Source organism: Heteronotia binoei, chromosome 2 (genome assembly GCF_032191835.1).
Source record: "Heteronotia binoei isolate CCM8104 ecotype False Entrance Well chromosome 2, APGP_CSIRO_Hbin_v1, whole genome shotgun sequence".
NCBI classification, from domain to species: Eukaryota; Metazoa; Chordata; class Lepidosauria; order Squamata; family Gekkonidae; genus Heteronotia; species Heteronotia binoei.
In genome coordinates, this window is record NC_083224.1 from 151,334,180 (window position 1) to 151,347,126 (window position 12,947).

The following is a 12,947-nucleotide window of genomic DNA, read 5'->3' on the forward strand; positions in this document are numbered from 1 at the left end:
CAAAAGAGTTTATAAGCGTGGCTCCCAGCCAGGAGATACTTTTGCTTGGGTTTTGCATGTCACTTGCATTCATCTTCAGGGCGAGGCTCATCAAAGCTTAAAAATTGGTTGACAGCATCCAGTGAAACTGACCCAGCTTAAAGTTGTAAATCTCTGTTGTTTTATTGGATGTAAACTCAGGCCACAGGAAAAGGCCAGCAGTTTCTACTGAAACTCTTTAAGTCGAGACAGGGGGGCAATTCTCTCTTCTCAGTGAGGTAGCAATTTCTCACTTAAACCAGAATTGCAAAAAGTTATTTTTTAAAACTCATGCAGCCTTTTTTCTGCCTATGCCCCTCTGAATGACCAGATTCTGATAATGAAAGGGAATGACTGAAAAAATTTTTAAACTGTATGTTTTTTTGACTTTCAGAGGGTTCAGCGTACCACAGACATTCTTCAGGATCTCACAGACCGAAACATTTCCGATTTTCTGATGAAAACCTATCCCACTCTCATAAGAAGCAGGTTTGGATCTTCTAGTTTGTTAAATGAAAAGTCATTCAAATCTGTGTCAGTTCACAGTCTGAATGTTGATATTACCTGTTCTGAATATGAAATGTACTGCTTAGTTCTCTGCTCTTTAGCACAGTGAAGGAAACCACTACTAATTGGCTGTAGTAAAAATATTATAAAGTTCTTTGGTCTTCCTTATGGTCTCTTCCATGTATTGGACCTACTATTGGCACAAAATTGGCATGTATTTTGCAGGGAACTGGCACTTGGAATCAGCATCAGTAATCCAGATGTTCAGGATACTAGCTGACCTCTAAAGATGAATACTGCAGAGTCTTCCGGCAAGATGGCGCGGTAAGGCAGAGTGCCTATCCAAGTGCTCTTGGAAGATACCCTGAATTGCAAGCCTTAGGGGTGGCCCTCTTAGGGGGCATCACTCAAAGGAGGTGTCTGGGGACACCCCCGTAGCCGAAGGGAGCTTGCAGAAGATTGAAAAGAGCGGCGGAGGCTTCTCCGATCAACCCCTGCTTTCCCTGGGCCGAGGCTTGTATATGCTTCCTAGCACTAACAGGGCTGCTGGAGAAAGGAGCGTCTTGGACTATAGTGATTTGTAAATTTAAATAGCCCAAATAGACTGAAATACAAGGGCTGGATGAAAATTTAAAGTACTGGATTGGATTGAAAAAAGAAAATACCTTGTTTGAGGACAGTGAAGTCTGTGTCTTGACGGAGCAGCTGAGAATGGCACGGACAGCGCCGGCTGTATTGGAAGGAGACGAGGTGAGCGAGGAGAAGATCCCCCTTCCCTTTCTGGCGGGACAAGACGACTGGGAGTATTTTTTTTCTTTTTTGAGAGGTGGAAAGAGAGGGGGAGCGGAGTAGTTTGAGAGGACTGAAGAGACTGAGATTGAGGCAAGAAAGTATAAGAGTTGGAGCAGTAGAGGGGAAAGTGTGATCGAAAGAAAGAAAAGGAAAGTTAAAAAGAAGGAACTGAGAATGGCTGAGTGACTGAGAGGTATTTAGAGTCGAATTGGAAAGAAGGAGGGGGAAGAGGTTGGTGAAGTGAAGAGATGAGAGTGAAGACACGAAAGTTGAGGGTAGCGGAGGAGAACGGAGAGGGAGAGAGAACTGGAGGCGAAAGTGAGGGGACAAGTTTTGAAGATGGCGGAGTGTGGCAGAGCGTGAGGTGGCGAGACGGAGGATGGCATCGAGGGATAAAGGAGGAGGAGGTGGTTCTTAGCGGCAGTTTTCCGTCGCGGCTGCCTTCCCCTTGAAGAACGGGTGGTGAGAGTTGTAGATTCGTTTTGTTTTGGAAGTTCTTTTTCTTTTATTTTTTTTTCATCACTGTCTTCCGTACTGTAAAATTGAACTGTCTCTGAATGAAAATGGCGAAGGTTTAAGTTGGGTGCTGCTGAAGAAGTAGAGCCTGCTGGAAAGAAGAAGGAAGAGAAGATAGGAATGCTGGGACATTTGGACTGAGATCTTAACGGCGGGTGAAGTACTTATTTAAATAATGAATTAATGAACTTAATTATTAATTTCTTGATTTAACTGTTGTAACTATTGTAATGAATTAACTAATTAATTAATATTGAAATCTTAGGTTTATTATTGGACTCCAATTAGTTAATTAATTCTGAGAGGCTTAGTAAAGTTCAACAAAAATAAGAAATGAAATAATAGAGTGGTAAGAAAGGTGACAACTATGACATATGAAGGTGCCAATTATTAGTATATGCACTGTTGAAAATATATTTTGTCATTGAGAAAGGGAGGTAAGGATAGGAGGGAAATTTAAGGGGAAAAGAGAAGATAAGATTCTTTAGTTGGACTATAAAATGGATTCCAAAGCTAAAAAGTTCGCTCAGGCTACCCCACCCCACCCCCAGGTTTGGGGAAGTCTGCTACCTCAGCACTAAATCAGGATGCGGTTGAGAAGCTCCAGAGTATAATGCTAGCAGGTTTTAAACAGAATCAAGAAGCCCTTGAAGGGATCCAGGCAGAGTTGAAGGAAGAAATAAAGAAAACAAATGAAAGGATGGATGAATTTCAGAGGCAAGTATTGGCAAAAACTGTCAGCAAAAGTTGAAGTACTGGATGAACAGGGGAAAACAATGGCTACTTGCATGAGAGAAGTTAAAAGTACTACATCAGATTTGGAGGATAGAGTAGCCAAAATTGAAATGGACAAAGCTATGTACAAACTGAGATTTCAAAATATTTTAGAAGAAAAAGGTGAAGATATATATAAAAAAATTGAGGAAATTTTGACTTTGGGAGAAGAACAGATAATGAAGGCTATAGTTCAAGAAATTGATTGGATAAAGAGGGTAGCAACAACATGCACGAAAAAGCATAATCTTCCGAGAGAAGTACATGTGAGATTTATGAGAGTCTCCACATGTGAGAAAATTTTGAGAGTGACAAGGGAAAATGATTTAATGTGGAAAGGAAACGAAGTCAAGGTTTTGAAAGATATACCTTGGAGTGTAAGGCAAAGAAGAGAGGGCTACAGGAAATTGACATCTTGGTTAACTGACCAATCTATTTCATTTAGATGGCTGGTCCCGGAAGGAGTCTTTTTTATGTATCAAAGTAAAAGGTTTAATCTAACATCTTTAGAGAAAGTGCAGGAATTTTGGAGGGGGTATGTTGACATAGATACTCAAGAGTCTGAGGTGGAAGAAGAGCAAGAAGGAGGAGAAGATTCAAGTAAAACCCGTAACAAGAACATTAAGAGGAAGAATAATGGGAAAATAAAGACAAGATCGCAGGTGTTGAAAGAGAAAAGAGTGATATTAGATAGTAATTCACAAATTGAACAATGAATAAAATAGGACTGAAGATCACATTGGTGAACATCAATGGGTTAAATGAACCACACAAAAGGAAAAAGACCTTTCTCCAATTTAAGAAGACCCAATCAGATATAATATGTATACAAGAAACACATATTGAGAAAGAAGATCAAAAGTATCTGCAAAATAAGAAATTGGGCTGTCTCTATCAATCTTCTGACCTAAAGAGAAAAAGAGGGGTAGCTATATATGTTAGAGAATGGATAAAATCAAAGCTGCTTTACAGTGAAGATACAGGAAGAATTGTTTTGGTGGAAATCGAAGTGGAGGGCAAAAATATGGTTGTAGGAAATATCTTTGCTCCCAATAACAACCAAGACAAATTTTTTGCTGAGCTACATAAGGAGCTAAATGAATTTGAGGCTATAAATTATTGTATTTTGGGAGACTTCAATACAGTACATGATGTCTCTAAAGATTAAAAAAACTGGAAAAAAGAAAAAGTTATGTGGCTCATTACCAAAAACCTTTTTCAAGATGGCAGATGAATTGAATCTGATTGATATTTGGAGGATGAAAAATCCTCAGACATTGGACTATACTTATCACTCTCATGTACATGATTCATGGTCAAGACTAGACATGTGTTGGATGTCGACATCGGTGGCAATATTAGTAGATCAAGCGGATATACTCCCAAAGACTTATGCTGACCATAGTCCAGTTCAAATAACTTTGAAAAAATTAACAACCAGATCTCGTTGGACCTTAAATCTCCAAATATTAAAGGATAAAGAATTTGTGAAGGAATCTAAAGAAAAAATTAAAATGTTTTTTGAATGCAATTGGGAAGAAGATACTTCTATCCAAACAATATGGGATACCTTTAAAGCCTTCTTCAGAGGTTTAGCAATTTGTTATTCGGCACGGAGAAAGAAGCAAAAAACCCGAAAATATAATGAATTATTGGAAAATTTAAGTAAACAAGAAAACTTACAAAAGGTGGATAATACAGAACAGATAAAAATGAAGATTCAAGCTTTGCAACACCAAATAAATTTACTACTATCAGAAGAACTAGAGAAGAAATTAATGTGGGCCAAACAAAACTATTTTGAAAACGCAAATAAAATTAGCAGGTGGCTAGCCTTTAAGTTGAGAAAAAAAAAAGAGAGAGAAAAATTATTAGGTCCCTAAAAGATGAGAATCAAACAGAAGTCATGAAGGGAACCCAATTAGAAGAAGTGGTTAAAAGTTTTACCAGAAGTTATATCAAGAACAGCAAACAATAGAATCCCAGCAGAATGAATATATTGAACAAGCTAAAATGAAACAGGTTACAAATCAGCAATGGAAAACTTTGGAGGACCCAATAACAATACAAGAAATTATTGAGGCAATAAAAAGCCAGAAAAATAACAAAGCTCCTGGTCTAGACGGCCTACCAATTGAATTCTACAAGTGTTTTGAAGAAATCCTTTTATTGCCGTATAAAAGAGTATTGGAAGGGATAAATGGAACAACTAAGATGCCTGAGTCATGGAAAGAGGCGTTAATCTCACTACTACATAAAGAGGGAACTGACCCAGTTGACATTAAGAACTATAGACCGATCTTGTTGTTAAACGCAGATTATAAAATTTTTGCAACTATATTGGCGAATAGACTAAAAAAAATCATTTCAGATATTATACATGACGACCAGTCGGGTTTCATACCTGGAAGAGTAATGAGGCAAAATTTAAGAGTGGTTATGAATATTTTAGAATACTACAAGGAACATCCGGATAAACAGTTTGCTGCAATTACACTAGATGCGGAAAAAGCTTTCGACAATGTTAATTGGAGCTTCATTCTAAAAACTCTGACATCGATTGGTTGTGGAGAAAATTTTGTGAAATTGGTCAAATCAATTTATACAAGTCAAAAAGCGAGAATTAACGTCAATGGATCCCTGACAGACTCAATAATAATTGGGCAAGGTACTAGGCAAGGATGCCCGTTGTCTCCTACCCTCTTTGTGTTAGCATTGGAGCCATTATTACAAATGATCAGAGAAGATTCAGAGATTATGGGTGTTAAGATCATGAGAGAAGTTTATAAAACACAAGCCTTTGCTGATGACATATTAGTTACTCTGGAAGATCCTAGCTATTCAATTGAAAGACTGATGAAGAGCTTAAAGCAGTATGGAGAAGTGGCGGGATTTAAGGTTAATTACCAAAAAACTAAATTTTTATCAAAAAATATGACAAAAGAACAAATATCTGGATTGGAAGTTAAATCAGGATTTCGTTATGAAAAAAAGTAAAATATCTAGGTATAAACTTAACGACAGAATTGAAAACTCTTGTAAGAGATAATTATGAAAAAATACTAAAAGTGATTAAAGCAGATTTAGAACGGTGGTGTGAGTTGCAAATCTCCTTATTGGGGAGAATTGCATCAGTTAAAATGAACGTGCTCCCAAGAGTACTATTTCTGTTCCAAATGATACCGATTATCCTACCTAAAACTTTTTTTAAACAACTAAATAAAATAGTGACAAGATTTATTTGGCAAAATAAAAAACCCAGGATCAAGTTGAAAGTTTTACAAGATAGTAAAGAAAAGGAGGGGGCGGTTGCCTTACCAGATTGGCAGACCTACCACAAAGTATGTGTCTTGACCTGGGTTAAGGATTGGTTGCTATTAAGAAATAAAAGACTTTTAACATTGGAAGGAGCCGATTTGGTAAAAGGGTGGCGCTCATATATATGGTATGAGGATCCAACAAAAGGAAGTATTTTTCTTAGACATGAAATAAGGAAATCATTGTTTAAGACATGGTCTGAGGTGAAAAAACAAGTGTATAGATATACTCCCAAATGGCTTTCCCCTGTTGAAGCGTCGGTTCAACCAAATCTCTTTAGCTGGGGAGATAACTATACCTACGAATGTTTACTAGATGCTAAGCATGATTTGAATATTGATGAAAATTCTAAAATGGATTGGTGGCTTAAAATGCAAATTAAGTCAAGGTATAAGATGGATAAGGGGATAGGCTTCTCCAAAAAACTGAATGAATTTGACCGTATTATATTGGAATCAGATCGAAAACTTATTTCTAGAATTTATAATTGGTTGTTAGATTTGAAAATTCAAGATGAAAGTGTAAAAGAAAATTGGGTTAAATGGATGCAAGATTTTGGCTATACTATTGAATTAGATGAATGGGAGAAAATATGGAAGGAAAATCTGAAATTGACAAAGTTCTCCCTTTTTAAAGAAAATTTATATAAAATGGCTCACCGATGGTATTTTACTCCGGAAAAGCTTTCTAGAGCCTTCCCGAACACTTCCGATAAGTGTTGGAAATGTGGTAAAGTGAAAGGCTCGCTATTCCATATGTGGTGGAAATGCGATTTAGCCAAAAAATATTGGGTGCAAATATCTCTCTGGTGCCAAAAGATTTTAAAAATGAGAATCCCTCATGTACCAGAATTATACTTATTAAATATATGTAAAATCTCCTTACCTAAAACAACGAAAAAGCTATTGCTCCATATTGTTACTGTAGCAAGGATTTTATATGCTAAATACTGGAAAATGTCTCAAATACCGAACAAAAAGGAATTTATGTTTAAATTGCTTGATGCAGCAGAAATGGATATGCTAACCTATAGGTTGAAAGAAGGAAATGTTGAAGAGTGTAAGAAAACTTGGAATCCCATGTATGTATGGGCTAAACAACTGGGCTTTGAATGGATAGAATAATATTATTTGTATTAGTTTGAGTTCATTCGCTCCATTAGATGATGATGTATATAGGTACAATAGTGTGTGTGTGTGTGTGTATATATTCTCTTTTCTTTTTATGTTATGTGTATTATGTGTGTTATTTTCTTTTTATTTGTTGTCAATAAAAATCTTAAACTTAAAAAAAAATAAAGATGAATACTGCTGTTTCACACAGGCTAACACTGTGCTTGAGGTACACTCAGTGGGTTTCATGCTGCCCATTTGCTTCCTTCCCAAAGCCAAGAGCCAGTCCTTGCTTCCCTTTCTTCACTCAAGCAAGAGGTGCTTCAGAAGAATCAGGGAGGCATCACCTTACATCTGCAAGGAGCATCCATTCAAAAACAGCTGCCTCCATCATAGAAGGATGCTTGGCTTGCCCAGCGTGCGATAGCTGGATGGGACGGGGCAAATAATTTTGTGCTAATGCCCATTTCTCATTCTCAAAATTCCAAAAGTGTTCATAGAGTTAATAAGAGGGATCGCTGGGTTAGCAGGATCCAAATGGGTAGCACAACGTGCTGAAATAGTGATCAAAGCTTGAAACCTTCATGATATGATATACATTTGTTAAATTTCCTGGGTGTTTTTTTGTTTTTGTTTTTTGTTATCATCACTACTTAGAAAGACATCAGCATCAAATGCTATGCAACATTTTCTGTTTCCCGCTGCTACATTAAACTCAAAAGATGCACACATTTATTTTGCAGTATTATATTTGGAAAGAGGAGCATATACATCTTAAAGTTGTGAAAGAACCACTACAAGTTCATTGCACCAGATTTTTAAAAGCCTGTCATATTTTAGTAATCTTATGATTTGAATGCACATTGAACTTTTTGCATCAATTTTATTTAATTTTATTGTTCAACCCTCGAACATTGTATGTTGCATCATTTTTATGTTATGATTCTGCATCATAAGCAGATAATCATCCTCTCAGATCACTGAATGTGTTGCAGAGGTGAGTGGGGAATGACACCTGCTATCCCGGCTTCTGATCTTCACGTGTTCATTTGATCTTCTGTACAGAGTTCATTCACTGTAAATGTATGCTCATTAAGTTCTCCCTGCATACTCTGCAGGATACTGGATCATGCAGAAAGCCTACTCACATTCTAGTGTACATGCATAGGCCGTGTACCAAAAAAGTCACCATAAGCACATAGATATTGAGAGCAGACTTAAACCCAGCCCTCCACCCCATTTCCCCCTTGCATCCACTTGTCATCTGAAGAGGTTTTATAATTCTTGTACTGAAATCTTGGTCAGCAAAAACAAATGAACACAATATTCCCCAGATGTAGTTGATTCAGGCAGTTCCCTTTGACATAGACTGTTGTGTTTGAATGAACTAGAGTTGGTTTGGAACGCTAAAGAATATTGTAATGTTAATGTTTTCTTTTTTTCTGCTGCAGCTTGAAGAGCAAATACTGGGTTAATGAGCAAAGGTAGGAGGACCTTGTTCTAGCATGCTGTAGATCTTCTGTTGAATTTTGGAGTGTAAAGACTTGGTCTCAAATGAGGAAGGAATGAGTGACTGATAGCATGATATGGCTGGTCAGTTAGTGTTCTGCCTAAGGTTATAGGTGGCATGATACAGGCAGCTCCTGCAGCATATTTACGTACTTACTTGTTTAAACATTTCTACCCAGCCTTTCCTTGTGGTTCAAAGCAGCTTACAATAATAGTTAAAAAAACTCTTCCAGTTAACCAAAATAAAACCACAAACATTCCAAAACTCTTATCATTAGCATTCCTAACCTCTTCTTTAAAAGTGCCTTTGAGTAAAATATTAGCATGATCAAAGGCAATTACATTAATTCATAATTTATGTGAAGAACACTTTTGTAAAATTTTAGTGAAAATACAGTATTTTTTCCCAGTGTTTCTGATAATACTGGATCATTTTTCACAAAGTTCCTTATTCACTGTTGAAATATTTTTTTAAAAAATGAAATTGTCATTATATTTTCTTACTGCAGAAACTGAAAAACCTGCAACAGTGAATTCTTATAGCCACATCCTTATATGCAGGGCTTTTTTTGAGCAGGAATACACAGCAACATAGTTCCAGCTGGCTTGGCCAGAGCTCCTGCTCAGAAAAAGGTCTCCAGCAGAGGGAAGGCACTAGCCAGCCACACACTCCCAAACTGTGTTTTCCATCCTCTCTGCCACCTCCAGCCTCCAGTGGGCTTGCAAAGAGACCAAGAGACATGGAGCTACTCACGAGCACCCCCTCCCAAGAGAAGCTGGGCCTGCTGCACATGTTTCTTTCCAGGGCTTTTTTTGTAGCAGGAACTCGTTTGCATGTTAGGCCACACATCCCTGATGTAGCCAATCCTCCAAGAGCTTACTGGGGTTTTATTACAGGGCCTACTGTAAGCTCTTGGAGGATTGACTATATTTGGGGGAGTGGCCTAATATGCAAAGGATTCCTGCTACAAAAAAGCCCTGGCTCTCTCTCCAGCTGGGGGGGGGGCAAGGTCTCTCATTGGGCTGTGTGAGAACACACAACCATGAAATACAGCTGATGGCATTGGACTGTTCTATGTCATTATGCAGAAAATCACTTACTGAATGGGTGTTATCACTTCTAGTGATGTCAGGAGTTGTGGTCTAATATGCAAATGAGTTCCTGCTGGGCTTTTTCTACCAAAAAAGCCCTGCTTACATGAATCATACTGTTCTGTAATACATTATCACCAAGTTGTTTTCCCCCTTGATTACTGTTCTGTACAGAATCTGTTATGCAGAAATTAATCTTGAGATCTCTGAAACAAAAAATTGCTTCGTTCAAAATAAATAAATTAAATATATTTGTGACAGACTTCTGCTTCTTTTCTTTAAGAAAGGCACATTTATTCTTGAGTGAATGTTTAATATGTTCATAATTTCTTAAAAGAGCAATGTAGTGCCCCATGATGATGGATGATGATGTGGTCTTGTGTTTAGATATGGAGGAATTTCCATTGGAGGCCAACTCCCAGTCCTTGAAATCACTGGAGAGCAAATGGTTCGTTTTCTCAGAGATCTTGGTCAAATGATGAACATAACAGCGGTAAGCAAGGATTGTTCATGGAAGACAGACCCATTGTTGACTACTGGCCATGATGGAAACCTCTGTTTCCAGTGAACCTCTCAGTTACCAGTGTTAGGAGGCAGCATCAGACCTTGCCTCTGTGCTCTGTATATTGGCCCACTATGAACTGATGGGTCATGTTTGAAATAGGATGCTGGACTAGATGGACCACTGGTGTGATTCAGCTGAGCACCTCTTATGTTCTTGTGTTCAGCGTTCAATTTTGTTTTGAGGGGGGGAACTTTAAACTGTTTCTTTATACCAAAAAATACTGACTTACTTATGTTCACATGGCATTTTAGTCTTTCCTTTGTGTTATTTAGGGGGAGGCATCATTAGCTGTTGCTGAAGAAATGTCAGATTTTCTAAAACACATGGAAACTGAAGACAATATTAAGGTATTCTTCTTGTATTTTGGAAGCCAAGTAGTCTGGAGAATTTGGTTGATAAAAAAAACAATAGCAGAAGGAGAAAAGATGCACACCTCACTTACTATATTGTACTGTCTTCAATTTTTTAAAAAAACTTTTACTAGGAAGCTTGGGATATATGAACAAGAATGGTATAATCAGGGGTGTTGAACTCATTTGTTATGAGGGCTGAATCTGACATAAATGAGATCTTGTTGGGCTGGGCCATGTCAGGCCAGGCCATGTGTGTACCTATTTAAGAGTAGGTGGCAGAGCTATAAACTTTATAAAGGACACGGACAAACACAATTAAATATATATATATTTATTTTTATCTTTTAAAAAGACTTAAAATGTTAGCACTCGGTCTTAAATGTGCTTTCTTTGAATTTCTCCCATGGGATCCAGGGAACTGAGCAAAAGAAGCTGTGGATTTTTCCTTCCTTCCCCAGAGGATGGAGGGAGGGAGGAAGGAGCCCCAACCAATAGAAGGGAGAGAGGTTTGGCTCAGTAGCTCTGCTGTGTGATTGAGAGAGCCTGGAAAAAGAAGCTCTGCCTTCCCCACTTCATCCTCGAGAGAGGAACCTCAGCCCAATGGGAAAAAATAGAGGTTTTGTTCTGTAGCTCCTGTGCGATTGAGCAAGCCTTATAAAAGGAAGCAAGAGATAGGGAGAAGGAAGAAGATGACAGCCATGTAGTGTATCGCCATTACGATACAACGTAATAACGCAACAACACAGTACCAAGCCACACGCGCCCTTGCGAAGAGGCGACTGGGTTGCCCCAGGCGCCTCTTCACAGGGCGCGAAACCCCCGCCAATCACCAGCTGTGGTGGGAAGTTCAACAGGCCAGGATTGGGCTGGCCCATACAGGAGGCTGTACCGGGGGTTGTATATAAGCGGGACCCGGCCCGCGTGTTCCCAGTTCTCTTCTTCTGTTGTAACGTGCACCCATTAAAGCATGTTGCCCGACCAACGTCTCTCGTCTCAGTACGTTACAAGCCAGTTGCTTGGGGGCCAGATAGGAGCCCTCCGGGGGCCTGATTCGGCTCCTGGGTTGCATGTTTGACACCCCTGGTATATGTCATTGAAATGACAATGTTAGGAGATGAAATATGAAAACTCTATTAGAATATCTGCTGGTTTTTTCATCTTATGAGCCTTGGTATTATCTGTCCATTGTACTGAAAACAATTTTGCCTTTCTACAAACTGGACAGACTCATCATGGTTTTCCTGGCTTGTCTGGGATAGTTTTTTTTGCGTCAAGAATAGTATTCTGCCCCTTTTCCATTTCAGATATTTTATAACATGTGAAGGTACTGCAGTAAAGCACATACCTCTAAATACATTCCCACTTATATAGTCATATAAGAAATAAACAACTGAAATAAGCAGACATTGTGTGTGCCATAGCCAACATCAGGTTGCTAATGTGGTTTTTGCTCTTTCAGGTATGGTTCAACAACAAAGGTTGGCATGCCATGGTCAGTTTTCTCAACATTGCTAACAATGCAGTTCTACGAGCCAATCTCCATAAAAGCAAGGACCCTGAGGAATTTGGGATAACTGCCATCAACCATCCCCTGAATCTCACAAAGGAGCAGCTCTCTGAAGTCACTGTGTAAACAACACAAGTTTGCCTTTCTTATTTTCTGGGTATAATTAAGGTGTATTGTTTGTGTTGTAGCCTCATGTATTCTATTCACTTTTGCTCACCTTGAGTAAAGGCCTTGTGTTTTGAGTGATAGGTTTGTGTCTTTCCCTTAGTAATTTGATTGTCAAGCAATATATCTGAAATTTTATGTGGCTAAGGGGTAGAACTAATATTACAAAGTAAATATCAGTTTTCCGTCTGAGACAGTGGCTGGAGGGGATGCTTTTAGGTGAGAAATGGTAGGAAAAGAGGGAGTGCCAAACTTTTCTTCCCTAGAAATGACCCCCATCCTTGTCAGTTTCTAATTTTTTTCCTCACCAGGTTCCAAACTCAGAAATTATCTCAGTTGGGAGATTTATGCCACTGTCCTTCCTTGCTTATGGACTGTCACTTTGCCTTTTGCTTTTCCTGTTGCAGGCTGACCACCTCAGTAGATGCTGTTGTTTCCATCTGTGTGATTTTTGCCATGTCCTTCATCCCAGCAAGTTTTGTTATATACCTGATCCAAGAACGAGTGACGAAAGCCAAGCATCTCCAGTTTGTCAATGGTGTGAGCCCTGTTGTCTACTGGTCCACCAATTTCCTTTGGGATATAGTGAGTAGGCTGAAAATGTGATACAGGAAAATATTGTGTGTTGTTGGAATGAATTCAACAAATTCAGTAAACTGTCATCATAAAGCCTCACCAGAATGATTTGTACCAACAAATTCCCATCTCTTTTTCATTAA

The 12,947-nt window shown here is 38.5% G+C and overlaps 1 protein-coding gene across 1 annotated transcript in view; it reads left to right on the forward strand.

Annotated features, from left to right (window-relative positions):
* The window catches only part of ABCA4 (ATP binding cassette subfamily A member 4), a 179,447-nt gene that overhangs the window by 142,429 nt on the left and 24,071 nt on the right, over positions 1-12,947 (forward strand). The window contains exons 32-37 of the mRNA XM_060232234.1: positions 413-507; positions 8,489-8,521; positions 10,026-10,131; positions 10,476-10,550; positions 12,016-12,185; positions 12,636-12,813. Coding sequence (XP_060088217.1) covers positions 413-507; positions 8,489-8,521; positions 10,026-10,131; positions 10,476-10,550; positions 12,016-12,185; positions 12,636-12,813 — 657 coding nt within the window. The remainder of the gene's footprint in view (positions 1-412; positions 508-8,488; positions 8,522-10,025; positions 10,132-10,475; positions 10,551-12,015; positions 12,186-12,635; positions 12,814-12,947) is intronic.